General features: G+C 45.3%; 2 protein-coding genes across 2 annotated transcripts; both read left to right on the plus strand.

Moving 5' to 3' along the window:
* Positions 1 to 1,155: 1,155 nt before the first annotated feature.
* On the plus strand, positions 1,156 to 1,683 carry LOC131839814 (spidroin-1-like). Its single transcript, XM_059187528.1, has one exon. The coding sequence runs from the start codon at positions 1,156 to 1,158 to the stop codon at positions 1,681 to 1,683; it is 528 nt and encodes a 175-aa protein (XP_059043511.1).
* On the plus strand, positions 1,334 to 15,146 carry DYRK2 (dual specificity tyrosine phosphorylation regulated kinase 2). Its single transcript, XM_059186260.1, has 3 exons — positions 1,334 to 1,798; positions 2,437 to 2,585; positions 9,586 to 15,146. The coding sequence occupies exons 1-3, from the start codon at positions 1,750 to 1,752 to the stop codon at positions 11,191 to 11,193; spliced, it is 1,806 nt and encodes a 601-aa protein (XP_059042243.1). The 5' UTR covers positions 1,334 to 1,749; the 3' UTR covers positions 11,194 to 15,146.
* The last annotated feature ends 7,897 nt before the right edge of the window (positions 15,147 to 23,043 follow it).

Consider the following 23,043-nt stretch of genomic DNA (forward strand, 5'->3'; position numbering starts at 1 on the left):
CCCTCCGTTTCATTTATAGAACGCTGAGGGTGCCCCATCCAGGGGATTGCTATGACAATTTGCAGACAGTAGGGGCGATGGGACTCCGCAGGAGGTGGCCCTCCTAGTGATTTGGGTCTGCTCTAACTCAGGCCTGCAAACTTGGTCCAGCCAGAGGCCCTGCAGATTGCCGAGGCGGAGCACAATGGGCCCAGGTCACCCAGAACTTCAGAAACTGGGCATTTCTCCCGAAGGAAGTGCCCCGAATAGCTTTCAGCCCGCAATCCTTCCTAACTGTTGGAATGACAACCTGTGACCTTCGTGCAAAGGACGTTCCACACACCACAGGGCACAGGTGTGAGATGGGAAAGCACTTTTTCAGCCTTCGAGGGAAAGAGGCTGTAGATGGCAAGCTGGGAGGGCAGGGACATTCTCCCCGTGTCTCGGAAGGGGAGAGAAACTTGTCTCTGGGAATGTTAAAGGTGTCTCTCCCTGACCGCGGGGAGCGGAAAGGAGAAGGTGTGTCTCTCCGCGTGGCCGCGCAGGAGAAAGGCTCTGAGTTGTAAGGAAATGGGAGGTGTCTCCGATGTTTATTTTTGCCTAGCAACCCACAGCCAACTGCTTCCCCAGCAGCCATCCACAAGCGCCTCTCAGCCTCCCCTGTCCTAGAGACTGGAAAGCGGTCACTTGGTGTCAGTAAATCGGGGAGGGTGTGTGTGGTGGAGGTGGAGGTGGGAGGGCACCCCCTCCTTCGCCCACGCTCAGGGCTCACCGAGCTAAGCTGTGGCCCTCTTTCGGGCTTGACTTATCGAGGTGACCTTCGCACGACTAAGTTATTTACATGATAAACGGGAGAGGGGGCGATTCAGCCACTGGGACCGGAGTGGGGTGACAGTATTGTCTGTGCGCAGCCGTTGGGTTCAGAAAGCTGAAAATGCCTGTGTTTGGGGGGCACTCGTGGGAGGGGTGGGGTCTCTGCAGCGATTTCGGGGGAAAGAAGCAGTGGTAGGTTGCGTTGTAGGAAAAAGGAGGGGTGCTTGCAGGGGCTGGGGGCCGGGGAGGGGAAAAGGTCTTTAGGAGGGGAGCCGAGGGGAGCCGTGCAGATGGCCGGAGGGGGAGGCGGAGGCCGAGCGGAGACTGCAGACTTTTCCGGGGAGTGGAGGGGTGGCTATGCAGATGACTGGGTGGGGTAGTGACTCCGGAGGGTGGCCGGGGTGGGGGTGGGGTGTACGCGAGCGCCTGTGGCTAGGCTGGGGGGGGGGAGGGGGAACCCGGGGGCGGGGCCTGCGCCGGCTGCGGAGGGGCGCGGGGGCGGGGTTGCCCTCCCGGGCCGCGCCGCGCGCGGGCGCCAGAGCGAGTGTGCGCGGGGGCGCGCGCGCTCGAGCCCGGGAGGAGGCTCCCGAGCGAGTCGGTCGTGGCGGCGCAGCCCGCTCCCCCGCGCCCTATGTGAGGGAATCGGGGAGGCCAGCGGCGCGCAGGGGAGGGCAAGGCATGTGCACGGGCCGGGGGGTGCTGCAGCCGCCCGAGGAAGAGGAGGACGGCGGCGGCGAGGAGGAGAGCGGGGGACTCGCGGCGGCGGGCCCGGGCCGCGGGGATGCAGCGGACTGTGTGTGTCTGGCTGTAGCTGACGCGAGGCGGCGAGGAGGCGCCGGAGACCCGCGAGAGGGGCGACCGGGAGGCGGCGGCGGCGGCCGGGAGAAGTAGCAGCAGGACGGGCGGCGGCGGCAGCGGAGACGGCAGCCCTGAAATGCATTTTCTTCTCCAGCGGCCATGTTAACCAGGAAACCTTCGGCCGCCGCTCCCGCCGCCTACCCGACCGGTAAGGAGGGCCGGGCCGCCACGGCGCCCCGGGCGCCCGCCCCCGCCGGCCCCCGCCGGCCCCCGCGCGGCCCGGGTCCAACCCTCGTGGCGCGGGCGCCCGCCGCCTGCGGGACCTCGAACAAAGTCTGCGCCGCGGCGGGGCCCCCGGGCGGACGGCGCGCCCTCGCCTCGGCTCCGCTCAGCTCATTGTTGCACGCCGGCCCCCGGGCTCCACCGAGTGGAACCCTCGACCCGGCCGGCGGGGGCCGTCCCGGGCCACCCCCCCCCAACCCCCTCGCCCGGGGCTTGGCGAGGCCATCGCGCCCTTGTCGGCGGTCCAGTCCTCTTCCCGGCCTGCGGCCGCTTGCAACGTGGGCCGCCCAGCCCCGGCCCAGCCCGGCTCCGCCGTGGGGTCGCGAACTCGCGCGCCGGCGCCCGACTTAACTTTGCAGCTGCCTGAGCCCCGCCCGGGGCTGCGCGCCTGGGATCCGGGGCCGGGGCGCCCTTTTAGTTCCCCCGGACGCCAGTTTTTACCATCCGGCCTGTCTCCTGGGGAGAGCGGGGTTCGCTACCCAGAGGGGTGGGGCGGGGCGACGGGGTCTGGGTGACTTTCTCTCCCCTGACCCTCTTTTGTCTCCTCTTGCGCGTGGCTCCCAGGCCGAGGAGGGGACAGCGCCGTTCGTCAGCTTCAGGCTTCCCCGGGGCTCGGTGCGGGGGCTCCCCGGAGCGGAGTGGGGACCGGCCCGCCCTCCCCGATCGCCCTGCCGCCTCTCCGGGCCAGCAACGCTGCCGCCGCAGCGCACACGGTGAGACCCAGCCCCGCGGGAGGCCGGGGGGAAGGGGTGCGAGAGGGGCCCGGGGCATAAACACCCGGACGGTGGTGTTCTGACGCCTGGAAGAGAAAGGTCGAAGTGCGAGTGTCTCCACGCCCCTGGCTAGTGGCCTCTGTTGGACGCCACCCTGTGCAACTTGGGTGAGCCCAAAGCTGCAGCCACAAAGGAAGATTCGTGGCGTGGGCCCCTCACTTCCCCTCTGGAGCCCGCCCACCCCTGCGCTCCTCTTCCTCGGAACTTCCTTCTTGCTTTTTTCCTTCTTTTTCCCTCCTTTTCCCGTCCTTGCTTCCCAGAGCTCCTTTTCCTGACCGGATAAACATCCCCCAGCACCCCCCCACCACCACAACCACCACGTTGAGTAGTGGGTATTTATAGAACAGATCTGTGTTAGGGGACAGTCAGGCCGTCCTGCCCGGAAAATCGATCCCCCAAAGAGCCTCCCAAGCCTGGCTCCAGCTAGCAGGGAACACCGCCAATTGCCCCCGCGTGTGGAAGCATGTTTTATGAGTGCTACAGGTTTGAGCACAGCAGAAATTGTAATTAACATTAACAAAAATAAGAGCCACAGCAGCAGTCAAAACAACAAGCCACCCCTGTAAGGATTCTGCATTTGGATATTATTCAAAAGGAAAGAGCCGCCTTTGCTTTGGAAGAGAGAAGGGCAGGGCAGGGCGCCTGGCAGGTGCCTGTGCCCCTCTGTGGGTGGAGAGGGAGGGGAGAGCCCATCGTGGGACTAGTGGCTGCAGATTGGCAAGCTGGATTTGACTGCAGCATGTACCTTTTCTCAGCTCGCAGAGATCGCCCTTGGAAGGTGACTGATTAGAGGGGCTGTGCACTTTTGGAGGTACTGATGGTTCCCCAGGTCCTATATCCAATTGGATCCTCCAGAGGAACAGCCCAAGGTGGTTCTGCATGAGGGACACTTGGTAGGAATATGGCTTCATTTGCCTCCTGAAAGTTGAATTCTTGTAGAAAAGGCCATTTCTGCTCTACAGAGAAGCAGCTCAGGGTCAGGTGTTAAAGGGAAACTTCTTCATTAGAGAATTTGTGAGAGGATGGATGCAGCGGAGTATCTCCCCTTAGACCTAGACTGATGTGCACAAGTTGTATAGGAGAACATTTTGTTTCTAGTCATTCTCTCTCTGTCCCTCTCTCCCTCCCTTCTCTCTCTCCCTCTGTCCCCTCTCCCCTTAACATGTGACCAAGGGCTAGGAATTGACCACACTGAAGTTAACTGATTGTGTTGCACTGTTGATGGTGGAAGAGAATCAGTCAGGCTGGTTGATTGTGTATGTTAATGGTTGAATGTTCCTGTTACAGTGATGTTTTAGTTGAGGAATTGCCATTGGTTTTAGGGGTTTGGGTTTGTTAGGTTCGGAATTGTCTGACAATTTGGAAATGATCACATCCACTTTTTTCCATGTGTGAATGCAATCACATGACTTGGCGTGACCTGGAAAGAAGTGCTTGGTTTGCGTCTGGATTCCAGGAGTGGGCTTTACTAGATTTACTTTTTCCAGTGGGTACACGTAACGAGATTAGAGAAAACAGAAGGTGTCCACTGGAGGAACAGCCTGCCGTGGACCAGAAATGAAAAGATGTGAGGGTCGTTCTGAGGACTCCCAGGAATGGATGTGTATATTTTCTTGTGGTATCTGCCTGATTGACCTGTTTTTATCTTACAGTTAAAATTCCAGTGTGCTATTGGTCATTAGAGACTTGGTTTGGAAAGTGTGAAGTTGGGTTTTGACTGTGGTTTAGTTTTGATTTTATTTGTACAACACTGCAGGTTTCCTAGAACAGGAGAGTTTAAAAAGACCACACAGCATTTACCTGGTTTTACTCTTTGATTTTACGGGTGAGGAAATAGGTAGGTTAACTGGTTTGGTCAAGATTCCCTAGCAAGTTGATGTCAAGGCTGGAACTAAAGGCCAGCCCTTCTGAGCCTAGCTTCAACATCTAGTTTGACACCGCTAATCCTAGGAAGTTGTGTTTGTTTTGTTATAAATGCAGGAATCTTTGCAGATTCATATTCTCATATGTCTTTCAGGTGTTGATAAGGTTTTTTTTTGTTGTTTTTTTTTTTAAATCCCACAGCAATTATACCTGGGAAGAGCTGTTTTAGAATAAGGGGGGAAAGCGTATTGAGGAGAGAAAAATGACCTTGTCACAGGAGCTTGCCCATATTTTCCATTGTAAATGATACAGTTGGTGGGTAAATATGTGATTATAAAGACTGTGAACTTTGGAATTTATTTAGTCCATTGCCCTTTTGTTACCTGTCTCCATGGATAAATTATTGTATACTTAGTCATTTTGTTTGTTTCTGTTTGTTCTAAAAGTGTGCCCAGTGACTGTCTCAATTCCTATTTTTTTTTTAACGTTGTATAGGAGATAATATTATACTTATTTTTTAATTCCCAAGTATTAGTATTAGATCAGTTTCATAAATATTCTGATGTTTAAAGCCATCTCCAGTTATCATTTTACCTTTATAATATAATTGGGATTAAAGAAGAATGAGTAGTCTCGTTTTAAAAATAGGAATATTTTGAAGAAGAAAAAGTAAGATATTTGCCTTAGGGCCACACCACATAGGTTGTCTGTGACTGAGGAGCAACTAAAATCCAACCTTTTTGCACTCAGTTCTATTCCATAACACTATACACCATTTCTAAGATGTCTTCAGGAAGTTTCAAGATGCTTAAAAATGTTAGCACAGTGAAGGATCTTCTATTTTCCACTTTATTATTGGAAGAGATTAAAGCTACCAAGCTTTTGTTCTTACATAATTTTTAATACTAAACTATTTCATGGTCAGAGAAGGCTTCTGTGGGTCTCTCTGTTTGCACGCATACATCCTACCTGTCTAACAACAGCATTCATTCTGTGTGTGTTTTAAATGCGACAGCCATTCTAGGTGGGCCCCAGCAAATAGGAGTAAGCCACGTCCTGAGACTTCAGGAGGCGGAATGAAAGGTTTTTAATATCCTTTCCCTTACATAGGCCTGGCATATGTGTTCTGGAAATAGTGTGGTTCTTCTAGAGCTCCCCCCACCCCTTTTTTTTTCTAATCAGTTAATTGTGCTTCAGAATTTCGTCGTGATTAGAGAGTCCTGCACTGTTTGAGATCAAAGGCCTTCCTTACCACCGCCTCTCAACCGAATCCCCCTTAACATCTGGAGTTTTTTTTTTTTTTAAATGACACCCGTGGCTTTGAGGTGTTTAGTCGATGCATCTACTCTGAGTCCTTTTTAACTGGCTGTCGCTTGCCTTTAAGTCTCTGCTGAGGCACTGGAAGGCTAACATCTTGTGACTCGGGTCACCAGGGAGGATTCCCAATTCCCCGGGCTTTAACTTCGTGTTTTCTTATGAAGGTACAAAGGTGGTTCCCACATGGAACTCAGAGAGTTATCAGTTAGCAAGGGTTTGTTAACATGTGTTCTTCTAATCAACTGATCTGTCCTGAGTGCTTTCTGTCTGTTTGGGTTTATGTTTATAAGGACTTAACAAAGATAAGAGGTGACTCCGCCCTTGAATTGCTCACAGCCAGATGGGTACCTCCAGTGTCAAAACAGGGTAAAATGAACTAGGCATTAACAGTCTCTCCATGGGCTAAACGCACAGGGAACGAAGGGGGACAGTTCATTGGAAAGGTGAGAGGTGCACTGGACATTGAAGACCTAGGAGTTAGGAGAGTCCAAGCAGCTTTTGGAAAGATGATAATAATAGCTCTTCTTTACTAAGCACTTTGTACATTTTACCTTATTTAATCCTGATAGCCCTAATGAGAAGCCCTGTTGCCTTTTGTTTAACAGCAAGTATTCTGAGGTTCAGAGAGATTAAGTAAATCACCCAAGGTCACGCATTTAGTAAGTAATAGAGCTGGGATTCATTCCCCGTGTGTCTAATTGAAGATGTCTCAACTCGTAACCACTATGAAACATGACTTCACCAAAAAGCAGAGGAGCATAAAAGAGCTTGGTGTCTCCACCAGTCTTGGGGAATGCAGCTTTTTTACTCTCAGAATTGTAACAGTGGTAGATGACATTGGAAGGAAGGACTGAGGTCATTTATGTTCTACATTTCAGAACCTGGAGTCCTAGCCTATCAGTTCATGTATTATCTATGGAAATGGCATAGAGTTGTAGGCCTTGAGCAAAACTGAGGTTAATATCAGATTGACAGTTTTCAGTTACAGCTCCAGAAGTACTTTGGAGAGAAGAGATTTGAGGAATTTTAGACCTAGAAGCAAGGGGGCATGTTAGGAGTCCGCTTCCAGTGTGCCAGTGAAAGACAACAGGAGTGGGTCGTGATGCCGGGTCCCTGGAGAGGAAGCAGGATGGAGAGAGATGACAAGGCCTAATGGGGACTTGGAAGGTGAGGGAGACACTGAAAAGGATTTCCAGTTGTAAAGCTTGAGTGACCGGCGGTGAAGCCTTTTGTTCATTGGAAATTGAGGGGATGAGAGGAGGAACTGGTTTGGGTAGGAAAATCGTGAGTTGGGTTTGAATTGCTTGTGGGAAAGGCCATGGGTCTGTAGTTGGACACAAGGGCCAGAGCCCAGGAGAGTAGATTGGGCAGGCCCCAGCTAGATGTGGCATAGGTGGCAGATGTCAGCCGCGGCTGTGGTCAGGATCAAGTAGGGAGAATTAGTGGGAGTTGAGAAGCCAGGAGCGTTGAGGCTTGAACCCTGGGGAACCCCTGAACCCACCCAAGGGTAGGTGGACTAATAGTTGAGACAGCTGAGAAGAGTCAGAAAAAGTGTTTGGAGAGGGAGTAGGTGAACCAGTTACTAGTCAAGCTCTCTTTGGTGCTAGTCACTAAACGTGTGTGTTAAATTTTTAATTGTGCAAAACATGAAGACTGCTGTTGCAAAAACTGGAGTGAATTTCTGATGCTGAGAAAGTTTTGCTTTGTTCTCTTTTTAGGAGTTGCTAAAGCCCCAAGGTTAATTTTGTCCCTATTGAAGCCTCATGCTTTTTTGTAGTGTGTACACTACAAAATGTAATGTAGGTTTTTCTTCTGAATCACTCCTTCCCACCTTGAAGAGAATGGTTCTCTAGAAGAGATAGCTTTTGAGTTTCAGGTCCTTGTATTTCCTGGTGCTTAAAAGACCACAGTGGGTCTTTGGAGGAGGGGTGCAAAGAGAGTGGGCTTGGACAAACAAAAGCAGTTGGACAAGCCTGTATTACTTTTATATACACTCATGGACTTCCTAATTCATCTTTATGGACCATTCCGCTTTTGGCATCGAATGGGGATATAATAACCTGTCCAGCTACCCTGACAAAAGTTCACTTAGCATGAATATCATCATCTATGACTTTAATAAAAGGGTTTGACTAGAAGTCTTCACAGAATTGGTGTGAGAAGTAAAATCCCTCACTCTATGAAATCACACTTTGGACAAGCCCAGGGACTATACTATATTTTACTTTGTTTTAGAAGCAAGCAGAGAGAAAAGTCATTCTTCAGATAATCACTGTGCGGGCAATATGTCAGTTAAAGAAAATTCGAAGGTCTTGGTTGGCTACTAAGAAGGACGTGAAATTTTGTTTTGGAATCCAGGTGATCCCAAACGACTTCCCAAATTGCGATATTACATATACAAACTGCTTCTACTCTTTTGGTAGTATAGAAAGCCCGAAAGGTAGGATTCAGAAAGCGCCACACAGAAAGAAATACCAAAGAAGATTTCAGTTAATTTGTTATAAGCTCCTAGAGAACAGTGCCTCTGCCCCTTGTGTGGCTAGACTTTAGCTGATACTGGTTGAATGAATGAGGTGGGTTGTGAATGAGGAATTGATCCTTAAGATTCTATATAGGAATCACCAAGCAGGATGCATTAAGACTTGTGGGTGGTTGTCTGAGGCTGGTGAGAATTCCTAACTGAGAGGGCATCGTGGCCGCTAGGGCTCTCCCCTCCCTCACATCTTTGCAATAATAATACTTGAAAGAAATCCCAAGCAGATTCTCAGTAAAAGGCTGGGGGCCCCTTGGCTTGCACTGGCAGTTTTGTTTAGACAGGAATGTTCAGGGTTGGCATGTGCGCCTGAAATAGAAGTCACTACTTTGTATTCCTTGTTGGAAAGCCGAGTATCCCAGCAGCCCACAGAAATACACTGTGTGCAGAGCTGAGCCATTGACCAAAGGAAGGCCCAAAAGTGTGTGGTGGATGGTTTGTCGCGCTGAATGGCCTTAAATGGACATCCCAGTCAATGAAGCCCAGACGTTTTTAAAAATAGATGAGGGGTTTACAGGATGCTACAGTGCATATCTACATGGGAATCTCTCAAACCGAAAAGTGCAGATTTTTTTGCCAGCGGTTCATACATCTTCCTAGGTATAGTCAGTTCTCCAAGTAGTAGAGAAGACCCGAGAATGAATATGCTGATGTTTTTACAACAGAGCTAGTGAGACAGACGTGGCCCCTGCCCTCCTGGCAACAAGGAAGCTACTGAGTGAACCGTGAAAGGGGGAGGGGCGGAGCCGGCACGGAGACCACATGTTCTTGTTATCTCTGTCCCGTTTCGTTTCATATTAGGTGTAGGTGGAGCGGGATGCCTGGGGCGTACCAGGCCTTGTGCTGAATGTTAGGTAGAGGCTAGGGAACAAGACAGATCTCTTGGCCTCCAGGGGAACTTTCTCTGAAGATCCTGCATAAGTGCAACCAATGACTGGTCTGTCGGGCGAAGTGCTCACAGTGTCCTTGTTTGCAGGATCTCATGTTGCAAAGCCTTACCAAGGCCGCTCGTCCTTTATTTTCTCAGAGGCTGTCAGCATCAGGGTGTTCGTGATGGGCATACAGCTCCTGGGCATACATCTCCTCCCTTGTAGTGCACCTGACTCCCCCCTGTTAGTGCAGACAGATCAGGTTTTGTAAAGGTGGGCTGGGGGCTGACCTGGAAAATAGCCCATGTGGACACACAGACTTCTTGCACCCTCCTGACGGTTGCTTTCTGCATTCCAGATCGGCGGCAGTAAGCACACAATGAATGATCACTTACACATCAGCAGCCACGGCCACGGCCAGATCCAGGTTCAGCAGCTGTTCGAGGACAACAGTAACAAGCGGACAGTGCTCACGACACAGCCCAATGGGCTCACCACGGTGGGGAAGGCGGGCTTGCCGGTGGTGCCCGAGCGGCAGCTGGAGAGTGTCCACAGACGGCAGGGCAGCGCCACATCTCTGAAGTCTATGGAAGGCCTGGGGAAGGCGAAGGCCACCCCCCTGACCCCTGAACAAGCAATGAAGCAATACATGCAAAAGCTGACCACCTTCGAGCACCATGAGATTTTCAGCTACCCCGAGATCTATTTCTTGGGTCCAAATGCAAAGAAGCGCCAGGGCATGACCGGTGGGCCCAACAATGGAGGCTACGACGACGACCAGGGATCCTACGTGCAGGTGCCCCATGACCACGTGGCTTACAGGTACGAGGTCCTCAAGGTCATCGGAAAGGGAAGCTTCGGGCAGGTGGTCAAGGCCTACGACCACAAAGTCCACCAGCACGTGGCCCTGAAGATGGTGCGGAACGAGAAGCGGTTCCACCGGCAGGCGGCGGAGGAGATCCGAATCCTGGAGCACCTGCGGAAGCAGGACAAGGACAACACCATGAACGTCATCCACATGCTGGAGAACTTCACCTTCCGGAACCATATCTGCATGACGTTCGAGCTGCTGAGCATGAACCTTTACGAGCTCATCAAGAAGAATAAGTTCCAGGGCTTCAGCCTGCCTCTGGTTCGCAAGTTTGCCCACTCGATTCTACAGTGCTTGGATGCTTTGCACAAGAACAGAATCATTCACTGTGACCTTAAGCCCGAGAACATTTTGTTAAAACAGCAGGGTAGAAGCGGGATTAAAGTGATCGATTTCGGCTCCAGTTGTTATGAGCATCAGCGTGTCTACACGTACATTCAGTCCCGTTTTTACCGGGCTCCGGAAGTGATCCTCGGCGCCAGATACGGCATGCCCATCGACATGTGGAGCCTGGGTTGCATTCTAGCAGAGCTCCTGACTGGTTACCCACTCTTGCCTGGGGAAGATGAAGGGGACCAGCTGGCTTGTATGATTGAACTCTTGGGCATGCCCTCTCAGAAACTGCTGGATGCGTCCAAACGAGCCAAAAATTTTGTGAGCTCCAAGGGTTATCCCCGTTACTGCACTGTCACGACTCTCTCAGACGGCTCTGTGGTTCTCAATGGAGGCCGTTCCCGGCGGGGGAAACTGAGGGGCCCACCCGAGAGCAGAGAGTGGGGGAATGCACTGAAGGGGTGTGACGATCCCCTTTTCCTTGACTTCTTAAAACAGTGTTTAGAATGGGATCCTGCGGTTCGCATGACCCCTGGCCAGGCTTTACGGCACCCCTGGCTGAGGAGGCGGTTGCCAAAGCCTCCGACGGGGGAGAAGACATCCGTGAAAAGGATAACCGAGAGCACTGGTGCTATCACATCCATTTCCAAGTTACCTCCACCTTCCAGCTCAGCTTCCAAACTGAGGACTAATTTGGCACAGATGACGGATGCCAATGGGAATATTCAGCAGAGGACAGTGTTGCCAAAACTTGTTAGCTGAGCTGAGTCCCCCGATGCTGGTAATCTGAAAGATACGACGTTGCTGAGCCTTATCGGGTTGAAAAGGAGTAGCTCAGACCTGTTTTTATTTGCTCAATAACTCAACTCATTTGTATCTTTTCAGCACTTATTTTAATGTAAGAAAGTTGTTCATTTTGTTTTTATAAAATACATGGGGACAATGCTTTAAGTTTTTATACTTCCTGAAACTGTTTTTGTGTTCTAAAAGTATGATGAGCCTTACTGTATCTAGTGTGGCAGAGTAATAAACATCAGTGGCAGGCCATTGATTACTTCGTGACTGCTGCGCATTTACAGATTGGTGTCGAAGACATTCACTGTTTCTATGGTTCATAGTATATTCTCCCCAGGCGACTGCCCCCGAAGGGCCCCCTCCTCCCTCCATGCGCCAGGTTCACGCACTGGGGTAGCAGGTCCTGCCTCCGTTTGCCGAACGTCTCGTGGGTGGTAGCAAGGGCGGGAAAGAATGGTCAGGAAGCCAGCGATGCTCTAAGGAGAACTGCACCTTGAGGGACTGTTTTTCCCCAAACCAGTGGTCAAACAGACATGACCGCCCCAAGGTTGTAAATGCCCGCTTAGCCTTCTGACTTTCTAAAAGGTGGCCAAGCACACCTGGGTGGGTAAACGGAAACGTGTGTGTTCCTTCCAATTTTCGAATATGATCAGCGAGCAGTTTTGTAAAGAAGCCTCAGATTACGGACTTGGTTTTGCACCTAAATATAGAAATGTATTCCATGAACTGTTCCTCCTCTTTGCTTTCCTCCTCTCTGTTCCTCTTTTACCACACATCTGTGTGCTTGCATTTAGGGTTTTGGTTTTTTTTTCTTCCTTCCTTCAGATATATATCCCAGACTGTTAATACAGAAGAGAGACATTTCAGCTGTGATTATGACCATTGTTTCATATCCCAGTTTAAAAAAGAACAGCAGCCTAGCTACTTAAGGTGGGGATTTCCAGAGTTCCAAAGGTTTAGCAAATTAGAGTGAGTTCACACTTTTCAGGTGCCACTGTAAGGTTCTCTTAGCCTGGGAAAGCATCAGCTCTTTCTTTAAAGAGAAAGAAGGTTGAAAATCCTCTTGCTGAACAGAAGTCATTGTGACTGTTCAATGAGACCAATTTTAATAACAAATTTAAAGGAGGAGAAACTCAATTGCAAGTTAAATGGTTTGACTTATTTGCATCATTAGAAGTACCCCAAATTGCATTTCTCTATCTTACTTTCTTTTGGATTGCACTGATTGTTTTTGTGGGAATGACACTTTACCTGGGAAAGTAACTGAGAGTTAGGTAAAAGAATATTTTCGTCTCTGAATAATAATTATTTTCAAAGTGAAAAATTCAGTATTTTATCACTAATGTATGAGCAGTGATATTTAACAATTTCAAGGCACGTTGAAGAAATTTTCTAGTATGTGCAATTTAATATAGAGAGATTTTTGCCTGTTTGGAAAATAGGTTTTGGGTAGTGTAAACTAGGATAAATACTCTTTTATATGCACAGATATTATTGTATTGCCTGTAAATTGATTTACAAGTACTTAAAGCATGGTCCCCGGCGAGGCCAAGAAAGTTTCCGGTTAAGTTCTTTAACTATTAGTCCTACAGTTTCTCTTAACTTAAAAAGGAAAAAGAAAAAAAAGAAAAAAGAAAGTAGTTTTTGGAATAAAACACTTATCTTGAGGCTTTGTCAGTTGTTGGTGGAGAAAAACGCTCAGGAAATATTACAGGTATTTGCCAAAAAACAGTAATAAGATTAGCTTATTAAAAAGATAGTGATGTTGTTATTTGCTTTTCTATTTAAGGGTGTCACTGATAAATTACTTTGTACTTCTGTATTTAGAAATTAGAGCTTCTTTCCCCAAATTCTTTAGCATTCTATACACATCTCTGTGTAATTTGTGGAAGTGCAATAATATGTTAGTAAGTTGCTTTTTAAATGATGCTCACGTGATGAAACCTCCAATCAGTGGCTTATGGAATTTAAAGACTGTATTTATTACTGAAATTCTGACTTAAAGGCATAATTGGTATGGTGGCTTTGTAAAAACCATAAGCCTCTGAATGATGGTTTGCTTCTTGAGGTCAGTAAAAGAAACAAAAATATAAAGGCTGTTTTCCCCTTGCAATGCTCCTCTTCCATACCCACCCTCGTCTTCACAGTTAGGTTTCTATGAACCTGAGCCTGCCATTAGTAGAAATTTCCCTTTAAAATACATGTGAAAATCTATAAATGGACTAATACTGCTTGTCTTTCCCCCACCACATAAAACTAGTTCTTAAGATGCCAATAGTGCATTTGTGACTATATTCACAAATGTAACCGGAAACTTTTAAGCCAAACTATAATGTGCAGCGCTATGCACCCCCATCCCCAAATACAGTGAAATTTACTTCATTCACAAAGAGCCACCATGTTCAGTGTTTCGTGATAGGGCTGCTTTGAAAAAAAATTCTAGCTTAATTACGATGTCCAAAAAAGAAAAGAAAAATGTTGCATCTCTGTGATCTTAAATAAATGAAGGGCTCTAATAGGCTACTAGGAGTTGGCTTGGAAACAGTCCTTGGTCTCACAGGTTACCATTGTCTAGGGATGTCTGAGCTGTTTTCAGATTTCAGACTAGCACAGTGTCTTGTCTTTGGTTGCAGTCTCATCTGGCTCCGTTCCTTGCACCTCCACAGTGCGCATGAGCACGTCAGGGCGTTGCTACGACAGTGGAACAGCACGGTGACGCGGGACAGTGCAGATCACCAGTAGAGGAGAAGTTGTGCCCTTAGTGTTAACAATGTGCCTTTTGTTCCGAATGCCATGTTGTAGGGCATGCATTTCTGGGCCTCTTTAACTCTTTGAATACCAGGCAGTGAGGATGGAACCCACCTCTGCAGAGCTACATCTGTCTTAAATACCCAGTTACTTATAGGCCTTAATAGAAACCGTAAGGCGTGACTCATCATCAGGCATTGAGGAAGGTAACCACTGGTTAGTCACACAGGAAATTCCTATGTTTAAGGGGTTAAAGACGGTCTTTGTTGTATCTGAACATCAGACTGATTTTTTAAATGATATTTTTTTGTTACGCTAACACTAGACAAAAACCAACTGTATTTGTAAAAATTTACCTCAAACCATTTAATTTTATAGTGTGATTAATCCCAGGGCATTTGGTCTGAACCAAAGTGCATTCCTTTTCTATGTGCCTGGCTCTAGTACGGATGGCCAGGGATTTTTACAATTTGGGTGCAAGGCACTTCAGCCACTTTTAAACTTAATGTGTGGTTTGGAGTCATGTTCAAGGACTCCATCAGGAGGTTAGGCAACACTTCAGGCATCAGTAGCATTGGGCCATATTGGAATCTTAAAAGTGTGAATTATTTTAAGGAGAGCATTCATTTTTGTAATTTTTTTCATCAAGAATATTTCTGGTAAGCAGAAGACTTTAAAAAAAAAAAAAACTGATTTGGTTGGTAAAGGTTTTAATATCGCCCAACATAATGCTGTGGTAGCATTTAAAAAAAAGTATTTGTCAACTCTTGTTTCTTAGGGGCTTGTACATCTCTCTGCTATGGACATATAAAATTAATTGTAATTATACTCAGCTCAACTGCTACAGTTATGTCTAGGCAGTGGCTTGGGTTTTTATCGAGCAACAACTTAGACACGTGACTGTAATATGCTGCAACTGTGTGTACTGAAAATATGTGAAAATGGTTGAATGTGGACTGTGTATATATGTATGTAAACATTTCTGTGAGATGCTGCTGTCGCCACTTAACATGAAATATGTTCTGGTGGATTTTAATCCTAGTGGCCAGTTCTATGATACTGTATGTATTGTACAGCTGAAGACAGGAGTAAGACTGTTCAGTGAATATTTGTTACATTTTATTGTCGTGGCCAGAGATAATTTCAGAATAAAAATTTAATGTCCTACCTTACTTTTCTCCCCTTTTCTAACTATAATTTAACTCCTGATCTATTTCTGGTGATATTCTTGGTCTGGTAGCCTGGAGAGAGTCTAGAAGGCAAACATTGTCAGCTACAATTTTTTCTTTTTTATTCAGTATAAATGTGCAAGCTCCAAGTAAGAAAGTATAAATGTGCAAGTATAAATGTGCAAGCTCCAAGAAAGAAAGACTAATGATTTTAGTAGGCAACTCTTGCTTTTCTCGGGATATCCTGTTCTTAACCTGTAATATTTCCACGTAACTTATCCTTTATACAGACTCTGAAGCCATGTTCTATATTCTGCTGAAACATCAAATCTTTTTTTCTTTTTCTTTTTCTTTTTCTTTTTCTTTTTTTTATTTGAACCTTCAAGGTGACAAGCTGTGGGAGCGGAGTCTGTAAATTATTCCCCACCAGTCTATTCTCTGCGCCCAACTTCTGGCAAATGATTCGTTTATGCGCTCACCAGCTCCCCCATATGCTTCTTAATGCTTATGCCTTTGCAGTTCTTGTACTTGGTGGTCTCTATGGTTCATGTTTTGGGGGGTTTTCGTGTCTCTTTCTGCCATGGCTGGATCAGAAAATAGGGCCTGTAAACTGCAACTAGCTCGTGATTTATCAAGTTCAGTTAATACCAAGTGAAGAGTTTGCTTACAGATGACAGCAAGCAGATGCTCTAGTAATTTGTCAGACATTGCAGGGATATTATGTAGACAAATATTTCCCTCTTGTGGAAAGAACTACCTCACGTTTTTATTTACACCCCTACTGCCACCAACAGCAGAAAAACTACTTAGCGTGGCTTCCTGCAGCAGAAGTTGGATTTGCGTAAAACAAGGGAATACTGTAGGGGTTTCCCAAACCAGACTTGGTCTTACCACATCCTACGCTATAATCTCCCATGACTGCTTGTCTTGCTAATCAGAGTTCTTACCCAGTGAAAAAATACCAACTGATGAACTAACCAAGAAACCAATGTATTTCGGGAAAAAAATTAAGAGACGTGCATGACGCATAAAATTGGAAGCTAGATGCTAAAGCAGCAATATAAGATAGAATGTCCAGATCTGATGTACTCAGAGAAGATCATAGTTTCCACTCATTCTCTTTTATCAGATCTTTTCAAAGCGCTTTCTTAAATTGATTAATGCTATATTCTGTTTGAATTTCTGTAATCCTTTTGCTTTGGGAATCAACACCTATACAAATAGCTATTTCTGGAACTTCAAGGCTGCCTTCAAACTAGCACTCCAGAATGTTCTTATCTGGCATTGTTGGGAAAGGGAAAAATAGTTTATTTTGTTTTGGAAAGAGCATTAAGAGGGATTTGAAGAAAGAGTATTTGTGACTTTGTTTCACTGTTGTGTTTAAGAAGTTTTGAATTATGCTGTGGTTTGTTGGTTTGTGTGGTTTTGTTTTTTGGTTTTTTTTTTTTTTTTAGTCATTAGGCAAATAAACACTTGTCATTAGTGACGCTTACCACTGTCCAAAATGAAAAATGACTGCCAGTGTGTTGCACATACATAAGAAAATTGCATCTTACTACACAGGCTTTGGTTTTATTTGGCTTGACTTTGACATACTGTTTTGCTGTGGCACGTCCTTACTATCTGTGCTACATTTCCTATATATCGGGGAGGACATAATTGCCATTCCTTTCCTTCTCAAGGAACTTAAATGAGCAAACTAATGAATTTATATTTACTCCTCCAAAGAAAGCTGACATTTTAGGAGTATTATTAACTAGTCATCTCTAATAAGGAGCAGCAGGGTATAACTGATAGTTCCCAGAGCATTGCTCCTTCTGAAGAAGACTTCACAGGCCTCATGGTGTTGTATGAACATCAGTTCAGCCTTATATATTCCTGTAAGCTATAATTATCCTCACTTGATATTTGAGGAAACTGAAGTGACTTGTTCCAACGTGACTTTGCAAAAACAGTTTGGGCCTCAGGTTGCAATCTGATAGAGAATTTGGGTCTAGGACAGTAAAATCCCCAGCTCTGTATCACATACAAAAATTTAGAAAGGGGGGGATTTGAGCTAGCAGTGAACATTTCTATTACTTAAATAAACTGTGCATCAGTTCCCGATACTTTTTAAAAGAGGAGAAGATACAAAAAACGGAGGACTAGAGCATCTTAGTCCCCTCAGGTGGACCTGATAACTATCGTGCATTGTGCACACACCTCTCGGGTAATTTGTGGAAGAGGGACTCCTGACATTGCCATATTTGGGGAGGTTGATAAATTATAGTAGCTTTCTTCTTTTCTGTTCTTAAAATATGCTTTTTAACATTTGAATGTATGAAAATATTTTTGACTCTTTACTAATTCTCAGGGATTAAAAGGTAAATTTTACTGACTGTAGCAGCAGGTAAACCTCTTAAATTCCAAACTTACTCAGGTTTCCTATTCTTTGCCTCCATACTAAAGAAAACACAGAATGCCTGCCAGGCAAATATATAAAAATTAAAGTTCTAAATACAATTTTAAAATACCAATTGTAAATAAACCAATTTTACAAACTAAAATATTGTGTCTTTCCTTGCTTTTTATCCCAAATTATTTCCCCCCCCTAAGTTTCAGGAGTTTTAAATATCTAGACTATTTCTTCATTGGTAAAAATAAAGTGTGTTACTCACAAAACAAAACCCCATAAGCAGGGGAAATTTAATTAGTGTACCAGCAATTTGTGTATATTTACAGGAAATAAGGGTATGGGTGAGTTTGAGTTAATCTGTCATCCTTTTATCTGAAGGGAATATCCAACCTAATTTCCCCTTTCCCTAGGATTCAGATCATTGGATTTCTGTCTTTGATAAGCAAAAAGAAGGAAAAAAAGGAGAGGGGAAAAAAAAAGGAAGAAAGGAAGGGAAAGAAACGGGTGGGGAGAGAGAAAAGAAAGGGAAAGGGAAAAAAAGAAAGAGACAGACATCCATCTTATTAACATTTACTGCAGATAGCATTTATTTGTCAAATATTTATTAGATGTCTACTATATGCCAGGTACTATTTAGATGCTAAAGATAAAGAATAGTGGACAAAACGGAAGTAATTCCTGTCTTTCCAGAGTTTTTAGACTAGCTGGGAAGTAAAAGCACGTGGTGCTGAGCATGTGTATATAATGGAGGGGGACAGCTTGTGTTATCTTGTATGGATCAAGAATGGCTTCCTTGGGGGTGCCTGGGTGGCCCAGTGGGTTAAGCCTCTGCCTTCGGCTCAGGTCATGATCTCAGGGTCCTGGTATTGAGCCCCGCATCAGGCTCTGGGAGCCTGCTTCCCCCTCTCTCTGCCTGCCTCTCTGCCTACTTGTGATTTCTCTCTCTGTCGAGTAGATAAATAAAATCTTTAGAAAAAAAAAAAAAAAAAAGAATGGCTTCCTTAGGAAATAAATAGCTCGAGCTGAGGAAGGAGAGCATGGACAGAAATCCTGGAGCTAGAAGAAGCAACCTGTGTGTGAGCCACTAAATAAAGGTCCTTGTGGCTGGAGCCCATTCAAACCACAAGAATGAGAGAACCTAGTGTGAAATGAAGCTGGCAAAATGGTTTGGCCCCTGACTATGCCAAGCCTTGTAGGTGTGGTTAAAGCTTCTGGTCTTTATCCTATCTGCAAGGGCAACAACCAAGGGATTTTAGGAAAATGCCATGAACAGCCTGGCTCTCCCTGGCTGTCTTTAGTAGAATGTACTTAGAAGGGCAAGAGTAGATGAAGGAAGACAAGTTGGAAGTGTTTGCAAGAGATGGCAGATTAGAGCAGGGCAGAGAATAGGGATGGAGATTTAAAGAAGAAGATGGATTGGAAGACTCTTTAAGATGCAGAAATATTAAAGTAGGGATTACAGTGGTGTTTCTTTGTGTATGAAAAGCAGCTGGTGCTATTTTAACATCTGACTTGCTACACTGCATCAGAAGGAATTACAGTATCTCATTTCTTCTAGAAAAGAGAAGGTGAAAATTAATGCCTTTGGTTGCAGAGTGTGAAGTCCTGGTAAGCTATTTATCTTTTGCTGAAATTTGAAGGCTTGGAGTAAAATCTTATTTATTAATTCAGGAAATTATTTAGATTTTAAAAAGATTATAAAATACATAATTAGGAGGGAGAAGGAGGATTGTAGAGGTCAGAACTAAGCCAAATACTCCATGAGGACCGCCATCCTCTTAGGCTTCCCTCTTGTCTTACTTTCATAGAAAGGAAACATCTGCTCTATAAGGTATTTGGATATACCAAAACAAAACAAAATTTTTTTTAAAGAAATGGAAAAGGAGATAGACCTCTACGCTTGAGGACTTTATGTTTAATTGCAAAGACACAAGATTAGACAGAAAACATTAAACAATTTGAGAATGGTAAAAGACAAAATTCAGAGCATGTAAAGGTCACTATGGATAAGAAAAGCTTCAGGGAGGTATGTCTCTAACCAGGTCTTGATGGAATTCAGACTGGTAGAGAGAAAAAGAACATTCTATGAGAAGGGAATTGTCCTAATGAAGGCACGTCATTTATCATTCATCTGATCATCTAATATTTATTGAGCACCTATGTATATGATTTTTGGCATAAGGCAAAGAGACAGGCTTTTGCAAAGTAAAGAAGTGTAGGATAATTCCTTTGGAAAGGTGAAGGCTTTTTGTCTTGCTGTTTCCTCAATGTGACATGTTCTCACCTCACAGCCACTGCACACGCATTCTCTCAAGAATGCCTTTCCTGATCTCTGCCTCTTCCTGTGGGACTTGGCCCAGACCCAACATCACTTCCTCTACAAAGCTCTCCTTCACCTGAGGTTGGGCAAAGTGGCCCTTACCAAAAGCTAACACTGCAAAGCTTTTCTTAGCATCTGGGAGGAATTTTTCCAATGGAAAGATGAGCAGAACTGAACTGAGGAAAGAAGAGGAACCCCTTCCCCTGCTTCCCTCCATCTTTGTCTCTGGGCATATATGGCAAATAAAACAGAGTCATGTCTGGAGATAACAGGTTCGTAAGGGAGACAGATATGAAACAGATAACCACAAAAATGTCAATTATAAATTATGAGAAGTGCCATGAAGGAGAAGTAGCTATCTTTTGTGAGAAGGAATGAGAGGCTGGGAGGTCAGCAAAGACCTCATTTGGTACAGTGCCATTTATGTGGTGTTTATAAGGAGGGGGGCAGCTTAAAAACCCAGGGAAGAACAATCCAGAACGTGAGTTCTACAACAGATCGAAGGCCTGGGTGTCTGGAATTCGGTGAGCCAGGGAAAGGATGGCACAAGATGAGGAGGGAGAGGAAAGCAAGAGCAGCCCAGGGAGAAGACCGCATAAACCATGTAGAGGGGTTGGAAATTTGTTCTGATTACATCCGGAAGCCATTGGAGCATTTAAAGTAGATTTTTAAACAGTCATTCTGGTTTCCTGTGGAGAAACACTGGAGGGGAGCCAAGTGGAAATGGTGAGATTTCATGAGACAGAGGAGCCCTAACAGCCTGCAAGAAGTTAGGGAGAGCTAAATGGAGAGGATTAATAATGGTCCCAGACCATGAGTTCTATTTCATGTGAGGTGAGGGGGGGATAAGACCATGCACCATTCTGAAGACACCATGCAGGTTGTATTTTTTAATTCAAATAACATAGGCTGAAAATAAATGTGTTTTTTTTTAATGTGACTATATAAAAATTACAAACAAGTATTAAAAGTTTTTAAATGGAAAGTTGAGAGGACTATTTGCCTACAAAATCTCAAGATTCACAGCTTCAATTTAACTAATATATTAAGGACTTTTTAAATCAGTAAGAAAAGCACTAATAAGCCAGTGAAATAAATGGATAAATGACAGGTTTAAAAAATTTATATGAGAGGGTCACCTGGATGGCTCAGCGGGTTAAGCCTCTGCCTTCGGCTCAGGTCATGATCTCAGGGTCCTGGGATAGAGCCCCACATCGGGCTCTCTTCTCTGCGGGGAGCCTGCTTCTCCCTCTCTCTTTGCCTGCCTCTCTGCCTACTTGTGATCTCTCTCTCTGTCAAGTAAATAAATAAAATCTTAAAAAAATTTTTAAAAATTATATGAGAAATGTAAATTGACCCAAAAAACCAATTTATAAATGTGAATCAAAGTAATGTAAAGTCAAGCAACGAGATTATTTTTAACCCATGAAGTATCAACAATGAATAAAACAATGAAGTGCCATGCTGGCAAGGGTATGCAGTGGCACAGAACACGCATTCGCTGCTACTGGGGTATAATTAACAGAACCTTCTGGAGGGCAACTTGGCAATCAGCACTAAGAGCTTCAGAAACACTCATTTGTTTTTACTTGACAAATCTACCTCCAGGAATCTCACAATAATCCACAATGTAAACAAAGATTTATGTATAAGGATAATCATAATTATACTAAGCATCACAAACATAGGGGGAAAAAAACCCTGTATCCATCAACAGAGGATTGCTTAATAGATTATGATGAATTTATGTTTTCATGGACAAAATGTTCACAGTGTCATGTTAAGTAAAAAGCTCTTCCTCAAAACAAAATAGGACATAAAACTGAATTCCATCCTCTTCAAAAGAGGCAGAGGCAGAGAGATGGGAAAACTATTAGGAGGACATAGACAATATGTTAAGAAGGGGTTGATTTTCATTTTACTTCCTTTAGCTACTTTTCACCAATTTTCATGAGCATTTACATTTTAATGATATTTAAAAAAAAAAACAATACATTATTAAGCAGAAAGATATTTAGAAGGGAAGAAATAAAACTGAAAGAAGACACTATGGCCCAAGTGAGTAAGAACACTTTTTTTTTTTTTTTAAAGATTTTTTATTTATTTATTTGACAGAGAGAGATCACAGGTAGGTAGAGAGGCTGGTGCAGGGAGAGAGAGAGAGGGAAGCAGGCTCCCTGCCGAGCAGAGAGCCCGATGTGGGACTCAATCCCAGGACCCTGAGATCATGCCGAGCCGAAGGCAGCGGCTTAACCCACTGAGCCACCCAGGCGCCCCAGAACACTTTTTAATAATAGTGAGGAAAGTGACTTCCTGTCTTATTTACCTAGGGCTGAACCGTTTCCGCTCCCACCACTTGCTGTGCTCTTTCTCACCTCTGGTTTTCACTGCCTGGAGTATGTTCTCTTCTTGGCCTGGCTAATTCCCCCTGTGCTTCCTCTGCCCTCCCTGTCCCTCACCTCACTCAGACTCCCTCACACTAGCTGTGGTGTCCCTGCCGTGGTCTCCCATAATGACCACAACACCCACCTTCATAGACCTTACACTTCATTGTTAGGCCTAGTTTATTAGCTTTTGTGTACCATGAGGGCAATGGACTGTCATTCCTGCTTGCTATGGTATCTCCAGTGACCAGTATAGAGTTTGGGACAAAAACAGGGCCTCAATAAAAACTTCAGAGTGGATACGTGGAAAGGGTCAAAGAGATGTGCACAAAAGAGATCATCAGTGTTCTTTCAGAAAGAGGTTTCACGAAAGTAAAGGAAAGGGAATGGATCATCAGGTGGCTGAGAAGGAGGCCGGTGGTGAGGAAATGTGTAGAGATCCACTCACAGCTCCCACAGCACTTCTCTACCAATGGTTTTCCCATTCTCGGTCTCTCTCCATCACATCGCCCTGTTTTATTTCTTTAAAGCACTTATCAGCATCTGAAACTATCTTGTTTTATTGGTTTAATGATGTCTTATAGTCTGTATCCCTAAGTATAACCTACATTAGGACAGGGAACATGTAAATTCATGTTGCCACTGTATTTCCTACTGCCTTCAACAGCGCCTGGTCCAGAGTAGGTGCTCCACAAATATTCGCTGTTGAGAGTAAGTCCTGTGTATACTTGGAGGAAGTGAGGAAGAAGCTAGTAGAGAGGAAGAAATTAGAAATGTTATACACCAGCAGGCAAATAGGTT

Source organism: Mustela lutreola, chromosome 8, assembly GCF_030435805.1.
Source record: "Mustela lutreola isolate mMusLut2 chromosome 8, mMusLut2.pri, whole genome shotgun sequence".
NCBI lineage: Eukaryota > Metazoa > Chordata > Mammalia > Carnivora > Mustelidae > Mustela > Mustela lutreola.